This window comes from Camelus ferus, chromosome 7 (assembly GCF_009834535.1).
Source record: "Camelus ferus isolate YT-003-E chromosome 7, BCGSAC_Cfer_1.0, whole genome shotgun sequence".
Classification (NCBI taxonomy): Eukaryota; Metazoa; Chordata; class Mammalia; order Artiodactyla; family Camelidae; genus Camelus; species Camelus ferus.
Window position 1 is genome coordinate 71,568,309 of NC_045702.1, and position 13,906 is coordinate 71,582,214.

Consider the following 13,906-nt stretch of genomic DNA (forward strand, 5'->3'; position numbering starts at 1 on the left):
ATTTTAGTCTTCTAAAACTTAACCCTGGAGAGAAAGGCTGCTCACCTGCTGGGGTATGTGCATGTGAGTGTTTGATAAATGTCTCCTACGCCTCCATCATTTCCCAAGTGTTCACCATAATCTCAGCAACGTACTGGGGCTCAATACATGTTTTTTTTCTAATCCTCAGATATCCCTATTTGAAGAAATGCTCCTGTCTTCAGTTTTACAGATAGGGAAATGTTTCAGAGATATTAAAGGCTTGCCCACACCATGCAGAGTTTAGAAACAGGGCTAGGATTCAACACAGCGGTGTGGGTGCCAATCCCTATGTGGTAGCTTTGACCCATAAACTTGAACAGGTGCTGTAGTGTCAGTAGAGCACATTAACATAGTGACAATGGTATATCATCTCTGGACATCTTTAGAAAGTTTGGGCACGCCCTTCTAGACTTGACTGTTATTAAACATACTACTATTTTAATAGAAGACAGAAAAAATAGTTCTTGCTTAAAGATGACAAGAGAGTGATTTGCACTACTTCTACATTCGTTAATTTTTTAAAGACTTAATAAACACACTATGATTTTCATACTGTGTGTATTCTTAATCTATCAAGAAAAACTTCCGTAAATTTATTTTTCTCAAATAACTTGATTTTTGAGTGTGATCTTGGTGGTCTGTGTTTTGTCAGTTGGGGGAAGGATTCTGAGCTGGAGAAATAGCTGGGTGTCTTTGTCTTACCTGCAAATGTCAGCGGAAAAGAACTGCAATACCCGGGTCTTCTCAACGAAAGGTGGAAAGGAGGCTGCATCTGTTTAAAAATCAGGCCAGGGGCAAAGGATTAGATGTAGTGTGTATGTCCCAGACAAATCTAGAAATCTTGATTCCAGCATAGTTAATAGAAATATAATGCAAACTGTATATGCAATTTAAAAATTCTCCAGAAGCCACATTTTAAAATGATAAAAGCATCAGTTCTATTTTCTTTAACCCAATACATCCGAAGTATCATTTTAACATGTAATCTATATAAAAGTTAACAAGTCTCAAAATCCAGTCAGTGTGCTTTATACTTACGGAATATTTGTTTGCTCTAGCAGAGTTCCAGTGCTTAACTGTGATGTATGGCTAACAGCTACCAGATATTCAACAACTCTGTACTGTACACATTCACTGGTACTCAATTTCATATTAAATGTTCCCACTCCTTAAACAAGAGTTTAAAAAACCAATAGCAAAACCACATGTTGTTAAAATAAGGATTGTGTTTGGTTTTAGAACGCCCCCACCCTATCAGTAGAGTGCACTTTTATTACCTTCAGGGTCAGTTACAACTCCTGTTTTGGTAAATGTTGTTTTTTACTTTTGATAGTCATTCATCTGCCTAATGGCTGTTTAATATTTTTTAAATCACTTATTAAAGTTCTCTCACTAAACAGAATTCCATGCAAATAGTTTGAAAATGTATACATCAAAATAGAAGGGCATTTGTTGAGTTTACTGAATCTCTACTATGGTTAAGATCCATGGCACACACTGGATAGGAGAAGAAATAACTAGATAATTCCTCCCTTTGCTCCACAAATGAGTATCACCAAAATGACCCACCACTGAATTCATTTGATGAAAACAGTAAGACCCACCCTTCAGTTATGAATACCATGTTCTTTTTCTGGTAAGTGCGCCAACCTTGGAATCTTACTACATTTCATTTACACTTTTGTGATAATCTTGTGATAAATGAAATTTAACAGTATAACAATATATTATACTTTCCTATAAGTATTGCTTCACCAAGTTTGTAAACATTATGCTCTGCTTTGGCTTCTTAATAGTTGACAGCTCACCTTTGATTTTAATTACCTCATGGTATTCAATTTCCATTGCTTTTTAAAATATTAATTCTTAAACTAATAGGCATATGTATGCTTTGCTTTTCTTCAAGAAAAAAAAAATAAGCTGGATCTGTAAATGGACTCACTGTACCTTCTTTCTTCCCAAGTCTAATTCAGAATGTACATTTTTGCATACATTTTTCTGGTTAGTACTTCACCTTGTTTTTGTTCCTGCTGTTCTCTCTCTCATTCTGACCATCTTATTCCAACTGTATGGCCCTGTCTTGCAACTTCACTGATTCTACCTCATACGAAAGCTCCAGTTGGCCATATGTTTTACCTTCTGTAATATCTTCATTTTTAAAAACTTTCAGTTTTAAAACGTATCATCCCTAGAGTATTTACAAAAGATGTAAACAGTAACTACTACTCTAAGTTTTTCTAACCCCTTAATTTTGTGGCCAGGAAAGCAGTTGATTAAGTCAAGTTTTTACAAAGCGAACATTTCCCCAGTAGTACAGTAAAGGCTAATCCTCAGTGGTTAATCTTCAGAAATCCCATCATGTTAGACAGACATTTACTAAGCCTGTACCAGAATAGACACTCTGCATTATGGTGGAGGGATATAAAGAGAGGTAACTGCTTACCCTCAGCCTCCAGAACAGTGTAGGTATGGTGGTGGATTATGTGGGGAGAAAGGAGGTGGTTCCATTGTGATTATTACCACAAAACATTTCCCTTACCTGTACCATTAACCATGTCACAATAACTTGGCCAATAGGAGAGATTCCTTAGGGATTAAAGAAAAGAAAATTAACATTCTCATTTCCAGAACACTTTCTCACATTACTTTCTTTGTCTATTAGGATTCATTACGTCTACTAAAATAATAAATATTGATTAGACATGACAAACTAAGTTTAAGAAATGTTCTAGATCATTTGGTCTATGTTTTGTTTGAAGTTTTCATCTTGTTGAGATGAATGAAATGTCTGATACCACTAAGTGACCAGATTACAAAATAAAAACTGCCAAATGTTAGAAACAACTTGGAACTGACAGAATTCTGCAGAAAAGAGCATTGAGAAATACATTTCAGAAATTTAGATCTTTTAGGGGAAAGTTTTTTTCCCCAGTGGGAAAACTGGATTGTGTCATACATTGAGTGTTCAAACTGAACTGGAGGAAAATATTAAGTGGGTAACTGGGGACAAGAGGGGAGTGTGGAGGAGGAAAGAAAGAGAAGCAGATGTTTGATCAATAGAGACTGGAAACGTGTAGTAGATGGATTTATACTCTCCCCCCTTTTAACTCTTGTATGAGCTGGCATTAAAGCAGGACAGAGTTTACTCATTTATACTCTGGTATCTACATAAGATATATGTTAAAATATCTGGAAACAATAAAAACAACAGTAGTGATAGTTTCTCTGTACTCTTAGCCAGTTTTTGATGACAGGAAAATGGTATGTTAGGATGGTGAAAAACCCATCTAGTAAGATGTCAAGGCACGCTGTTGCTTTTTTAAACAACATAAGCTGTTAATCATGCTCAGTCTCGCCATCAGTTAAATTAACCTTAGCATAATCTTATTGTGAAATTCTTACCCAAGTTTGGAGCACCTACTAACTCTTCTCAAAACCTCTCTGTAATATTTAAATGGAGGAAATACACATGTTTTTCACCAGACAGTGATATGATTTCCCCTGAAATGAGTATTTACAAGTGTTTGCTTTCCTCCATTAGACTTTTCTATAAAATATATGTGACTATGGTCTCTGCAGAAGACAAAGGAATACAAGATAAAGGAATACAGAAGTATTTAACTGTTGTATACAATTTTGAGATAGGGACTTAGCGTGAGGTTAATTAATAAAAAGATTTCATATATTTTGACTTTCATTACTTTCTTTTTGTCAGGAAATAACTGCTCTAAAACACATTTTAACTCTGAGAAAAAAAAGATTTTCTTGATATATACTGGGGTTCTTCCTATTTTAGACAGATGAACAGGCAGGAGCTGGGGAATGAAAGGAAATCCTGGCTCTATGAATATATCTCATTCTGTTACTACTTCATAGGAGGCAGGCTCTTTATTTTCAAATTTAGTATGTAAATTTTAGAACATAAAATACTAATTCCATTTTTGCATTGATAAAGTCTTTAAAAAGCTGTGTTAGCAATATAGAAAACTATTACGAGAAGATTTTGAAGAAGATCATGAAAGCACTGGCATGGATTCACTGAGCTTCCATCTTTATAGACACATTACATCATGTCACTGGAAGGAACAATTTTTATTTGACATGCTCAGTAAACAAAACAAAAACAAAAAAACAGTAAGATATATTTTCCTACCTGCTAGACAAAGAGTTGATGTGTTGTCTTCCTTTCCATTCATGGTTACATAATTGTATGGGTACGTGATAGTGCTGGTTATGCCGCAGAGATGGAAATAGTCCCCTTAGATTTCTTTAGGTAAGAGAACTTGTGCATAGAGGTCAACCCTCAAGTGGGGCTGGTACTCGGCAGCTCTGTACTGGTGTGGCCAGTCGTCACAACTAAAGGGATAACGCCTGGCACAACAGGAGTTCGATCCTAGGGCTGAGATACAGGCCGCTGTGTTCCACAGGTGGGTGCCTGTGCCTTAGCAGTTGTTACTAAACCACTTACCTGCCTTACAGTCCCCTAGTGTCACACACACACACACACACACACACACACACACACACACACACACACACACAGAGTTTACCTGGATACTTACTTTTTGCCTTTATATGTGTCAATTATGGCAACTTTGCTTATGTTGTCTTTTCCGGTGAAAACTTTATAAACTCCATCTGCAGTATTATTGTACTGGAAAGAAATGCACAAAAAAACACTACCTCTAGAACAAGCCATATTTTCTGTGTTATAAAATATATAATTAACATTTGTCAAACACTACTTATTCATAATTAACTTACATGATATGAAATATATATGCAATAAAGTTTTTAAATGATTGGTCTTTACATTTTAAAAAGGTAGACTCTAACAGGTGCCTAGAAATAAGTGCTAGATGCTGAGACAAAGGAAGAAAACAACAATCAGAAGCTGACATGACCCAGCTCCAGCACTCTGTCATCCTTAAGCCAGAAATGCCATTTTGATCACTGCTGTTATCACACTGAGGTGAGGGGATAGTGAACAAAACCTATGAGAACAATGACAGATTTCTAGAAGTATTCTAAATGTCATGATCTCTAGTAAGTGCTTACTGAAGATTAGGTACACAAAATTAAAAACAGAATTAGCCCAGGAAAGAGTTAAGAGTATTTGAGTTAAAAAATATTATTTACAATAGAACAGACTCACACACACACAGAAAACAAACTTACAGTTACCATAGAGGGAAGGAGACGGGCAGGGAAAAATTGGGAGTTCGAGATTTGCAGATACTAACTAATATATATAAAATAGATAGTAAGTTTATTCTGTGTAGCACAGGGAACTATATATTCAATATCTTGTAGTAACTTCTAATGAAAAAGAATATGAAAAGGAATAGGAATATATGTATGTATATGTATGACTGAAACATTATGCTGTACACCAGAAACTGACACATTGTAAACTGACTACACTTCAATTAAAAAAAAAGTTACTGAATCTCTGATCTCTGAAATTACTGTACATTCATATTTAATTGATATATAACCCTGCAACCCTGAAATCCATCTAAATGTAAAATACAACAATGAACTGCAGAATATAAGTAATATCACATATAGTGCCAAATGAATTCAAAATATCAACTGAGGAGTCATCTTGTCCTATTTATAATTCAAAACATTAAGCTGTAACTAGGTACATCACCAAGTTCACATTTTCTTTCATCTTCATACTGCCATTTCATGATATTTGTAGATTAACAAATGTTCTTATCAACTAATTCTATGAAAATATGACATTGCTGATGTATCAGTCTCATGTGCAATTTTGGCTAACTTAAATTTACATTAAAACCAATTTGTAAGAGGTCTAGAGAAGGAAGATGACGTGAATATATATATTGCAAATAAAAATATGGTATTAAACTTGGATTTTTTTTGACAGGAAAAGAAAACTGAAAACAATGTTCAAAACCTTACCAATTTACAAACTAACTTTAAACAAGTGGATATAAGTGGATATTTATTGATGAGTAGAAATCTTATTAAATCTCAGTTTCCGAATTTTAAATTTAATTGTTAAATTTGGGTAAGTGAATTTTGCCAAGAAAAGCTAAATCCATGGAGATATAGAGACTTTCTAAAAAGCAGAGTATGTATTCCCAGATCACAAATAGGGTTAGTACATTAAACTATAGAATTATGAAATTGCCAATGCCATTATATTTATCCAATTAAAGTAACAATAGCAACATTCAATTTTGGTACTCACAGGATAAAACACACCAACTGTGGTAGCAATAGGGTATGGAACCAATTTCAAGAATGGATCTGTATAGCCCCACAATAGTTCTTTCACAGTTCTTCTTTGAAACATAGAAGATTTGGACTTCTTGATATATGAATTGAGCAATCCTTGAATAAGTGTACTTGGATAGAGGTGGGCTGCAGCCTACAAAAACAAAATCACTGTTTAAGTGATCAATTGCAGCGTCAGGTGTTTAACAAATAAATGGATAAATACTAGAAATAAGTTTGATAGAACAATTTTAACTGTATTCTTTAAATTACTACAAAATCTTGCCACGACTAAGAGTGTAATGTTTCCTAATCTCTGAATGATTACATTTATCTGCCTAGTGTGAGCCACGGGAAGAGACTTTAAAAAGGTAAGTCCTACCTTTTTAATGGTGCACTTTAAGTGGTCATGTAATTCAGTTGATTATATGATCTTGTCATGTTTCCAAATGATCTTAATTCAAATTAATGACATAAGAACACACTTTCATAAAAATGACTAAATAATATCTAATAAGAGTTGTAATCATGAGATTATTTTGGATTATAGAATATTTCAAAACAAGTAATTTTGCTGTTTGTATACTTACTGCTACAGCCAAATTGAGAATGGTGAAAGTGTCATTCTCTGTTCCAACTGATAGTGAGGGTTCAAAGATGGCACCGTTGGGCTGACTGAAAGAGACCGTGTGGGTCTCAGGGTCCTGGGTTATATTTTCCTTGGCTAGATAACGAACTCTGAAAAACAGAAGTAAATAAAATTTTAAAAATTGTTTCAAGTGAACATTGATTCTCAAATGCCATTCATGCATGCAGCAAATAATTTTTGAGTACCTAGCCTATGTCAGAAATTATGCTAAACAAGTAGATTAAAATGATAAACAAGCCAATCCTGAGTCTAGCAAATTAACAAGAAGGGGGTTCTTAGGTTTGCATAGCAGGGGAGAAGGAATATGTGTTATTATTAGAGTTTACACAGTCTGTGGGAAAAAACAGAACAGGTTCAAACCCTGGCTTGAGATAGTCATGGTGGGGATAATGGACAAGATACAGTTCCACATTAAGTGTCTGAATGACAAATCGAAGTTTAGTTAGGTAAAGTAGGGTACAAAGTATAAGATAAAAAGAACATGGTGTACTTTTAGAAATGCACATTTCAGTAAGTTTGGTTTACAGAGCCCAAGTAAGGAGAGTCATAGGAAATAAAGCCACTGAAATAAACAAGATCTCAAATATTAAAGTGTTGTGTCCCATACTCAAATGTTCAGCTTTTATCTGGAGGGTCAGCAGGGGACGGGAGAGAGGTTTAAGTAGCAGAATGGTAACAGCATGTTTTCTCATATTAGAAAGAGTGTTCAAAGTGCACAGCCTTCCTAGCACTGGCTTGTCCATCATTTCTAGTATTTTAATGAGAATTAAAGAGAACTAATGGAATATAATTTCCATTTTACAGATCATTTCCCCTCCATCCCTTGCCATGTGTTGTATCCTCATTAGTTCTAAGCTCCTGACTCTAAAATCTCTAGGCAAAGTACCAACTACTTTATAGGAATATGGTGAAGGGTGATGTTTAGGTAAAAAAATCTTTTGCAAGAACAAGATATTTACTGAGATGACATAAGATACATGCATTATTCATTGCTGTCATATATCTCAGTGTCTATGGTGTGAGTTTCTAATAGTCTTTTGTTACCTAACTTAAGAATGTAAAAAAACATAGGACTGAAATGTAAAAACAAAACAAACCAAGAAAAACCACACCTGATTTTGACTAGGTATAATAAAAATGTAAATCCCTGCCGATAAGGTAAATAAGTATTTTGTACACCCAAGCAGCGTCTGGTACATGTTAAGTTTTCGATAAATATTTTTGAATGAATAAATTAATTGTTCATATTCTTTAAAAAGGGAATTCTCAAAAAGATAGAATTAAATTTTATTTCTAATATAATTTCATCAAAACTTTATTATTTCCTCTTCTTGGAGTACTGGAGACATACGAAGAGCCAGGACAGTCTATTACTATTCAATTACTATTTTCTCTTAGATAACTGTATTTTAAAATTAGATTACATATTATTAACACTTAAAATTACAACCCTTTTATTTTCAGGAATATTTATCTATATATGGATTGAAATAGCAAAAGAATCGTGACCCAAATTCCTTTACTTAGTTGTACTTACAACATTATACCAGTAGATGGTACTAACAGAATAATCTTTAAACTGACGGCTGCGTTTAGAATGTACTCTTAAAAAAGAGAATATAATCACTCAATTTTTTGTTTAAAAATTAGAATATATGCAAGTTTTAGAAAGTGTTGATTAATACGGTTAAAGGCAGGAATTTGCCTCAGATTTAGCCCAAGATTGCTTTCTTTGTACTACTGCCAAAGTAACTTAAAAAAAAAAAAAAAAGATTTATGTTGGATTTAGAATACTGTGAAGGAATTACTGGCTATTCAGAGAGCTGGTGTAGGCTGGAATGTATATAATTCAGATCTTAATCTGGGCAGTTTCATGTTTTGACCCATTTTAAAGCTTGTCAGTCAAATTTCCATCAGGCTCACTTCAGCAGCCAAATAAGCCTGTGGTTCTCACTGAGGAGAGACATCCTCCTCCACTTACAATTTCAAATGAATTCAGGGTATAATTTTATGGGGAGGCAGGCTCAGTTCCACACATGGACGACTCTGAAACTATTAACTATTGCTGAAAGCTATTTTCCCATTATTTAAGGCATCCAAGCAGACACTATCTCCATTTTGGTGACACCATGAGACAAGATGACTTATAAGTGATCATAAATCCCTTTAACGTTGTTATGTAAATAGGAGTTTATTATTTCTATAGTTTAGTTGTAAATCCTCCTTCTGTTCCCCAGCCCTCCCTCACTGCCCCTGTAAGTAAGTGAATCACATCTCACCCACCCCCACTTCCATCTCTTAGAGAGAGAGGTTAAAGAATAAAATGGATAGTAGCTGGCACCTGCCAGAGCAGGACTAGAACCGGATTGATTGTTGTATGTTTTCCCATTCCCCAATTTATCCTTTAAAGTAAAAACATGGCCCTCCACAGAAAATAAATATTAAACAAAAAACCACAATGAGTTTTCAAATTCTAACAACTATTTTCTTTTCTCATAGGCATTCAGATCTTTCAGGGTATTTATTTTAAACAATTATGCTTAGATTCTTATTAAGTCATATGTGAGTCTTAGATATTCATAGGTATATACAACATAGCTACAACATTTTTTGGAACAAGATAGTCATACAGGGCTTTGATCATAATGTAACTATATGACCATGAAAAAATAAAAATATTTTCCAGAGATTTTTTTTTTTTTAAAAAACAATGAAAATCAAATTATCTTTCACAGAGTTGTGACTTGTCCCAGACAACTGCATGGAGACAGGAGACTTGGGGATAATTACCAGGACAGAACAGCCACCAAGGCCTCTCTGAGGCTTATGTCTCATGTGCTATGTTTGAGTGTGAGTTGTCACTCTAGGAACATATTAATGCACGGAAAGCAAAGAAAGTATGTAATTATGGATTACAAAACAGATGAGAAAGTAATACTGTGAACTGTAAGAAATCATTCCAGATGTGAAATTTTGTGGTAATACTTGATCACAGTGTACAACTAGTTGTAATTATTCTTGAGGGGAAAATCTACATTTGTAATAACAAATGATCCAGTAAGACTTAACTCTGTTCTCATATGGATATCATAAATATATTCCTAATCCTTGGATAAGGTTAGTAATTTTAGCACCTCAGTCTCCCCTTTTCTTACTTTGATAGTTGGAAAAGACATATGTATAGTCCCCTGAATTAAATCATTTCTCCTATCAAAGCATAGTTTATAATTTAATTAGGAGAAAATGTACACAAAAGTCAGAGTTATCAGGTCCTAGGTTTGTGTTAAAGTGGACAAGTCATTTCAAGTCCCCTGGTCAGGTTTTTTTTTTTTTTTTTTAATCTATGAAATGAAAACTTCTGCCTCATTATTTTCCCCCTAGTTCTGATATTCTATGATTCTATTCAAAAGTGTGTTAAACTATTAATTCACTCTCAGTACTGGAGAAAATGTAAGAATGAAACTACTGAATAGACAAACACTCATATGACCCAGAAATAAGATTGAACATAAATCCTTTTCAGGTATTGTAGTTATGTAAAGTCAGCTTAATGCTATGGTTCTCAAACTTGAGTATGTACTGAAATCATCCCGAGTATTTGTAAAACTCCTTGTTGGGCTCCACACCAAGAGTACTTGGATTCATGTGATCTAAGAGGGGCCTGAGAATTTGGATTTCTGCTCAGTTTCCAGGTGATGTGGATATTGCTGGTCCAGGAGCCACACAGTGGGATCCACTCCTATAACCAACACATTCAACTTTAGGACTTCTAAAATACTTTGATTTTTAAAATTTTGATAGATTTTTTTTCTATTTAGCATGTATATTTAAAATTCTTGTGAATATAAGCCACAAAGGTAAAACTATAATTTTCTTCCTGAAATTGTATCACTTTTACTAGTTAAATCCTTAGGTTAGGATTTTATATAGGCAGAAACAAAGTATTTCAATATATATTAATGACAAGAAAATACAAAGTACGTTTTGATACTATGACATTTGTCAAATGGAAGCTTTTTCAGAAATACATGAAGTCAAGGAAAGAGTGCCACTTTGTTGTGGGGACTCACCTGTATGTGTAAGGACCTCTTTGCTTAACTTTAATTTTGCTGCTGTTAACTCTCACTTCCTCTGGATTCTGCACGTCAAAGATCCAGAACTGTCTGTAAACTTCTGTTCCTGTTTTAACCCAATTTTTAAAAGCAATTGTACCTTCTTCCAGGACAACTTCCTATGGGGGGAAAAAGTTTGGGTTATATATTTGTAGTAAATATGGGCACTTATGGGAGGTTAAAACCTGTAGTTAGTCAATGTAGGGACCAAGCTCAAGTGCCTTGTCAGTGAGAACCTTCACAGCCTTGTCACACGCTTTCAGCAGAACTATTTTGAACAAATTATTATACATTCTTTCAGTCAGCATTTTACAAGGGGTGTGATGTTGCAGACATGTCTGCTGATTTTAAGGCCAACCACTGGCAAGCTTTAGAGTGACCCTGTGGCAGTATTGCGACAGTTTGGAACACATTTTATTAAGCAAATTTTATTAAAGCTTTTTCCAAAAAATTCTTATCACGTCAAACATTAAATTCTCTTCTGCCCTCAGTTGGACTGAGGAGGCAAAACAGAAAAACTCAGAAAAATCTAGTGGTATTAGAAGCTTTTTCCTTTTCTTTAAAAGTTGAACACTTCAGGGGAAGATGACTTACCATTTGTTAAATTAAGAAAAATACAAATTTGACTTCTCCCCTTTAAAATCCTGCTCCATGTGGCTTTCCTAAGTCTCAGTATATACTATTTGCAAAAACCTACTAGTCCCTGTTTCCAAATATTACAGCCGTCTAACTCATTACTATTAGGTTACCACTTTTTAGATAAAAGAATGAAATAAGGAAGTTGTCTTACTCCTTAAAGATCATTGATGCCCCCGGTAGTGAAGATAGACAAGTGGAAAAAAGACCAGTGACACAATCAGAAAACCCGACATTAGAAATCTCTCCTGTGCTTTAGGAGCTGTGGGAACGAGTAGAAAGTCATCAAATCCCTTAGGTCAGTTTTGCTTTCTGTAAAATGAGGAGTTTTATCATAGATGCTCTCGTGGTTTCCTTCCAAGTCTTTCTCTGAGCAGGAAGTCTGTGAAACTGCAGTAGCTAAGGCAGACAAGTTGACTCTGCAGCAGGCAGTGCTTCCAACTGAGAACCGTGGGCGGGCACCCAGGTGTAAAACTCCCACTCAGCCTGGTGCGCCAGAGGGAGAGGAGGAGAGTCCTCCACAGACAGCGAGCCGAAGACCCATGGTACAGAACAGGCCGACCTGCTTGTTCCTTCACCTGGAAGCATCACTTCAGGGAATGATGGGTCAGGAAAGGACAGTGAGCGTTAGCACGTTTCTAGTGGAGCATGCTGAGGCTCTGAGAACCCAGGTGGCTGGCCCAAGGGCAACCCGGCAAACACGTAGAAGTACAGTCATGATGAGCATCCTAGTCTCTGACCCTTAGGCGAGTCCTCTTTACATCATGTTTTTACTGTCTTTTTTTCCTGTCACCTCTGCACCTACTTGGTAGAGGTCAAACTAAATTTCGTATCTTCAGGATACTTATTGCTTAATGCAGAGAATAAAGGCATTCCTTAGAGAAGGACAGACGTCAGCTGAGACACCATTGCAAAATCCTGTGCTGTTGCAACCTTTCACACTGGGTCCACTGGTGCTGCTAGTGATGTGAGACCTTCTGACTCTTTCCAACACTTGTACTTGAGAAACTTACTTCTAAAAAGTCTATTTCCACAGCAAGGCCAAAATTAAGAAAAAGTGCATATAGGTCAAGTATTATGGCTGTTTTCTAAGTGTAAAGGGTTTACCCTCACTGTACAGGGTATAGAAGCTGAAATCCATATGGAAGCTTAAAGCTATGTTAATTTACCCATTTCAAGAGACTATGAGGGGAAAAGACACAGGACCATACACACATACACATGATTACTCTCTTAGTATAAGAATCTTAAAGACTAATACTATATCAATTATTTATCATGTACGTCTTAAATAAATGCTTACAGAATTCAAAAGAGACTGTGATAGAATATACTTGGCAGGACAGAAAACTCCCTAACTCTAAAGACACTGTAAGTGTAGCATGCCTTTTTCTTCTAAAAGCCATGAATCACTTTGCTTTACTTGTTTCTTTGGAGATACTTTTTTAAATGGGAAAGCTGAAACACAAAGAGTTGAACAGAACACACTGAATTACCAGCTGTTAGAGTCATCTAACCCCATCCACTTTTTTTAGAGGTAGAAGTGGGTCCTACAGAAAAGATGTCTGATTCAATGTTGTATGACAGTTTAGTAGTAGATAACAGAGAATCAGGCCTTTCACTCTAACCTTGTGTAGTTTCCATAACACCATGATCCAGAGACAAAGAGAAAAATACTGAAGCAGGCAGAATAGGAATGCATTTCTCTTAACACTATCATGTGTACTTGAAAATTGTATAGGCCTCCTTCAAAACCAAGACTAAACATGTCATAAGTTCCTTTAATTTTAAAAGGAGCAAAAGTTTTTATGTCCTTTGTGAATTGAAGTTTGATTTCAAATGGACTTTGGACTATCTGGCCTATTTTGCAAATCTTTCACTAAATTTGCAGCACAAATTATGTGCAAAGAAAAGTAATATAATTTAAAATCCCCTCACTTGGCTGATGTGTACATCTGGTCAGTTTTTGTTTACAGGGACAAAAATCTGTCCCTGATTTTAAGCATTCAGACTCTCCAGATCTGGTAACAGCTGGATTCCAACCTGGTGACTCTCACATGGCAGAGTCTCCAGCTGGGTTAAAACTTCCATTTACCTTGAAACTTCTATTTTGCTACATTAATTTGAAAGCAGATATTTGGACGGTAATATTTTCTATCTAGTCACATGATCACTTGATTATTGCTGTTACAGAAAAGCAGTACTCATCAACATGACAGGCAAATTTAGTGTAACTATT

At 35.3% G+C, this 13,906-nt stretch overlaps 1 protein-coding gene across 7 annotated transcripts in view; it reads right to left on the reverse strand.

Moving 5' to 3' along the window:
• LOC102523265 (platelet glycoprotein 4) overlaps positions 1-13,906 on the reverse strand; it is a 73,326-nt gene that overhangs the window by 8,401 nt on the left and 51,019 nt on the right. For all 7 annotated transcript variants that reach the window (XM_014562322.2, XM_014562324.2, XM_014562320.2 and 4 more), the window contains 6 exons: positions 10,990-11,150; positions 6,861-7,008; positions 6,245-6,424; positions 4,584-4,675; positions 2,561-2,607; positions 724-793 (listed from right to left, as the gene is read on the reverse strand). In XM_014562322.2, coding sequence (XP_014417808.1) covers positions 724-793; positions 2,561-2,607; positions 4,584-4,675; positions 6,245-6,424; positions 6,861-7,008; positions 10,990-11,150 — 698 coding nt within the window. The remainder of the gene's footprint in view (positions 1-723; positions 794-2,560; positions 2,608-4,583; positions 4,676-6,244; positions 6,425-6,860; positions 7,009-10,989; positions 11,151-13,906) is intronic.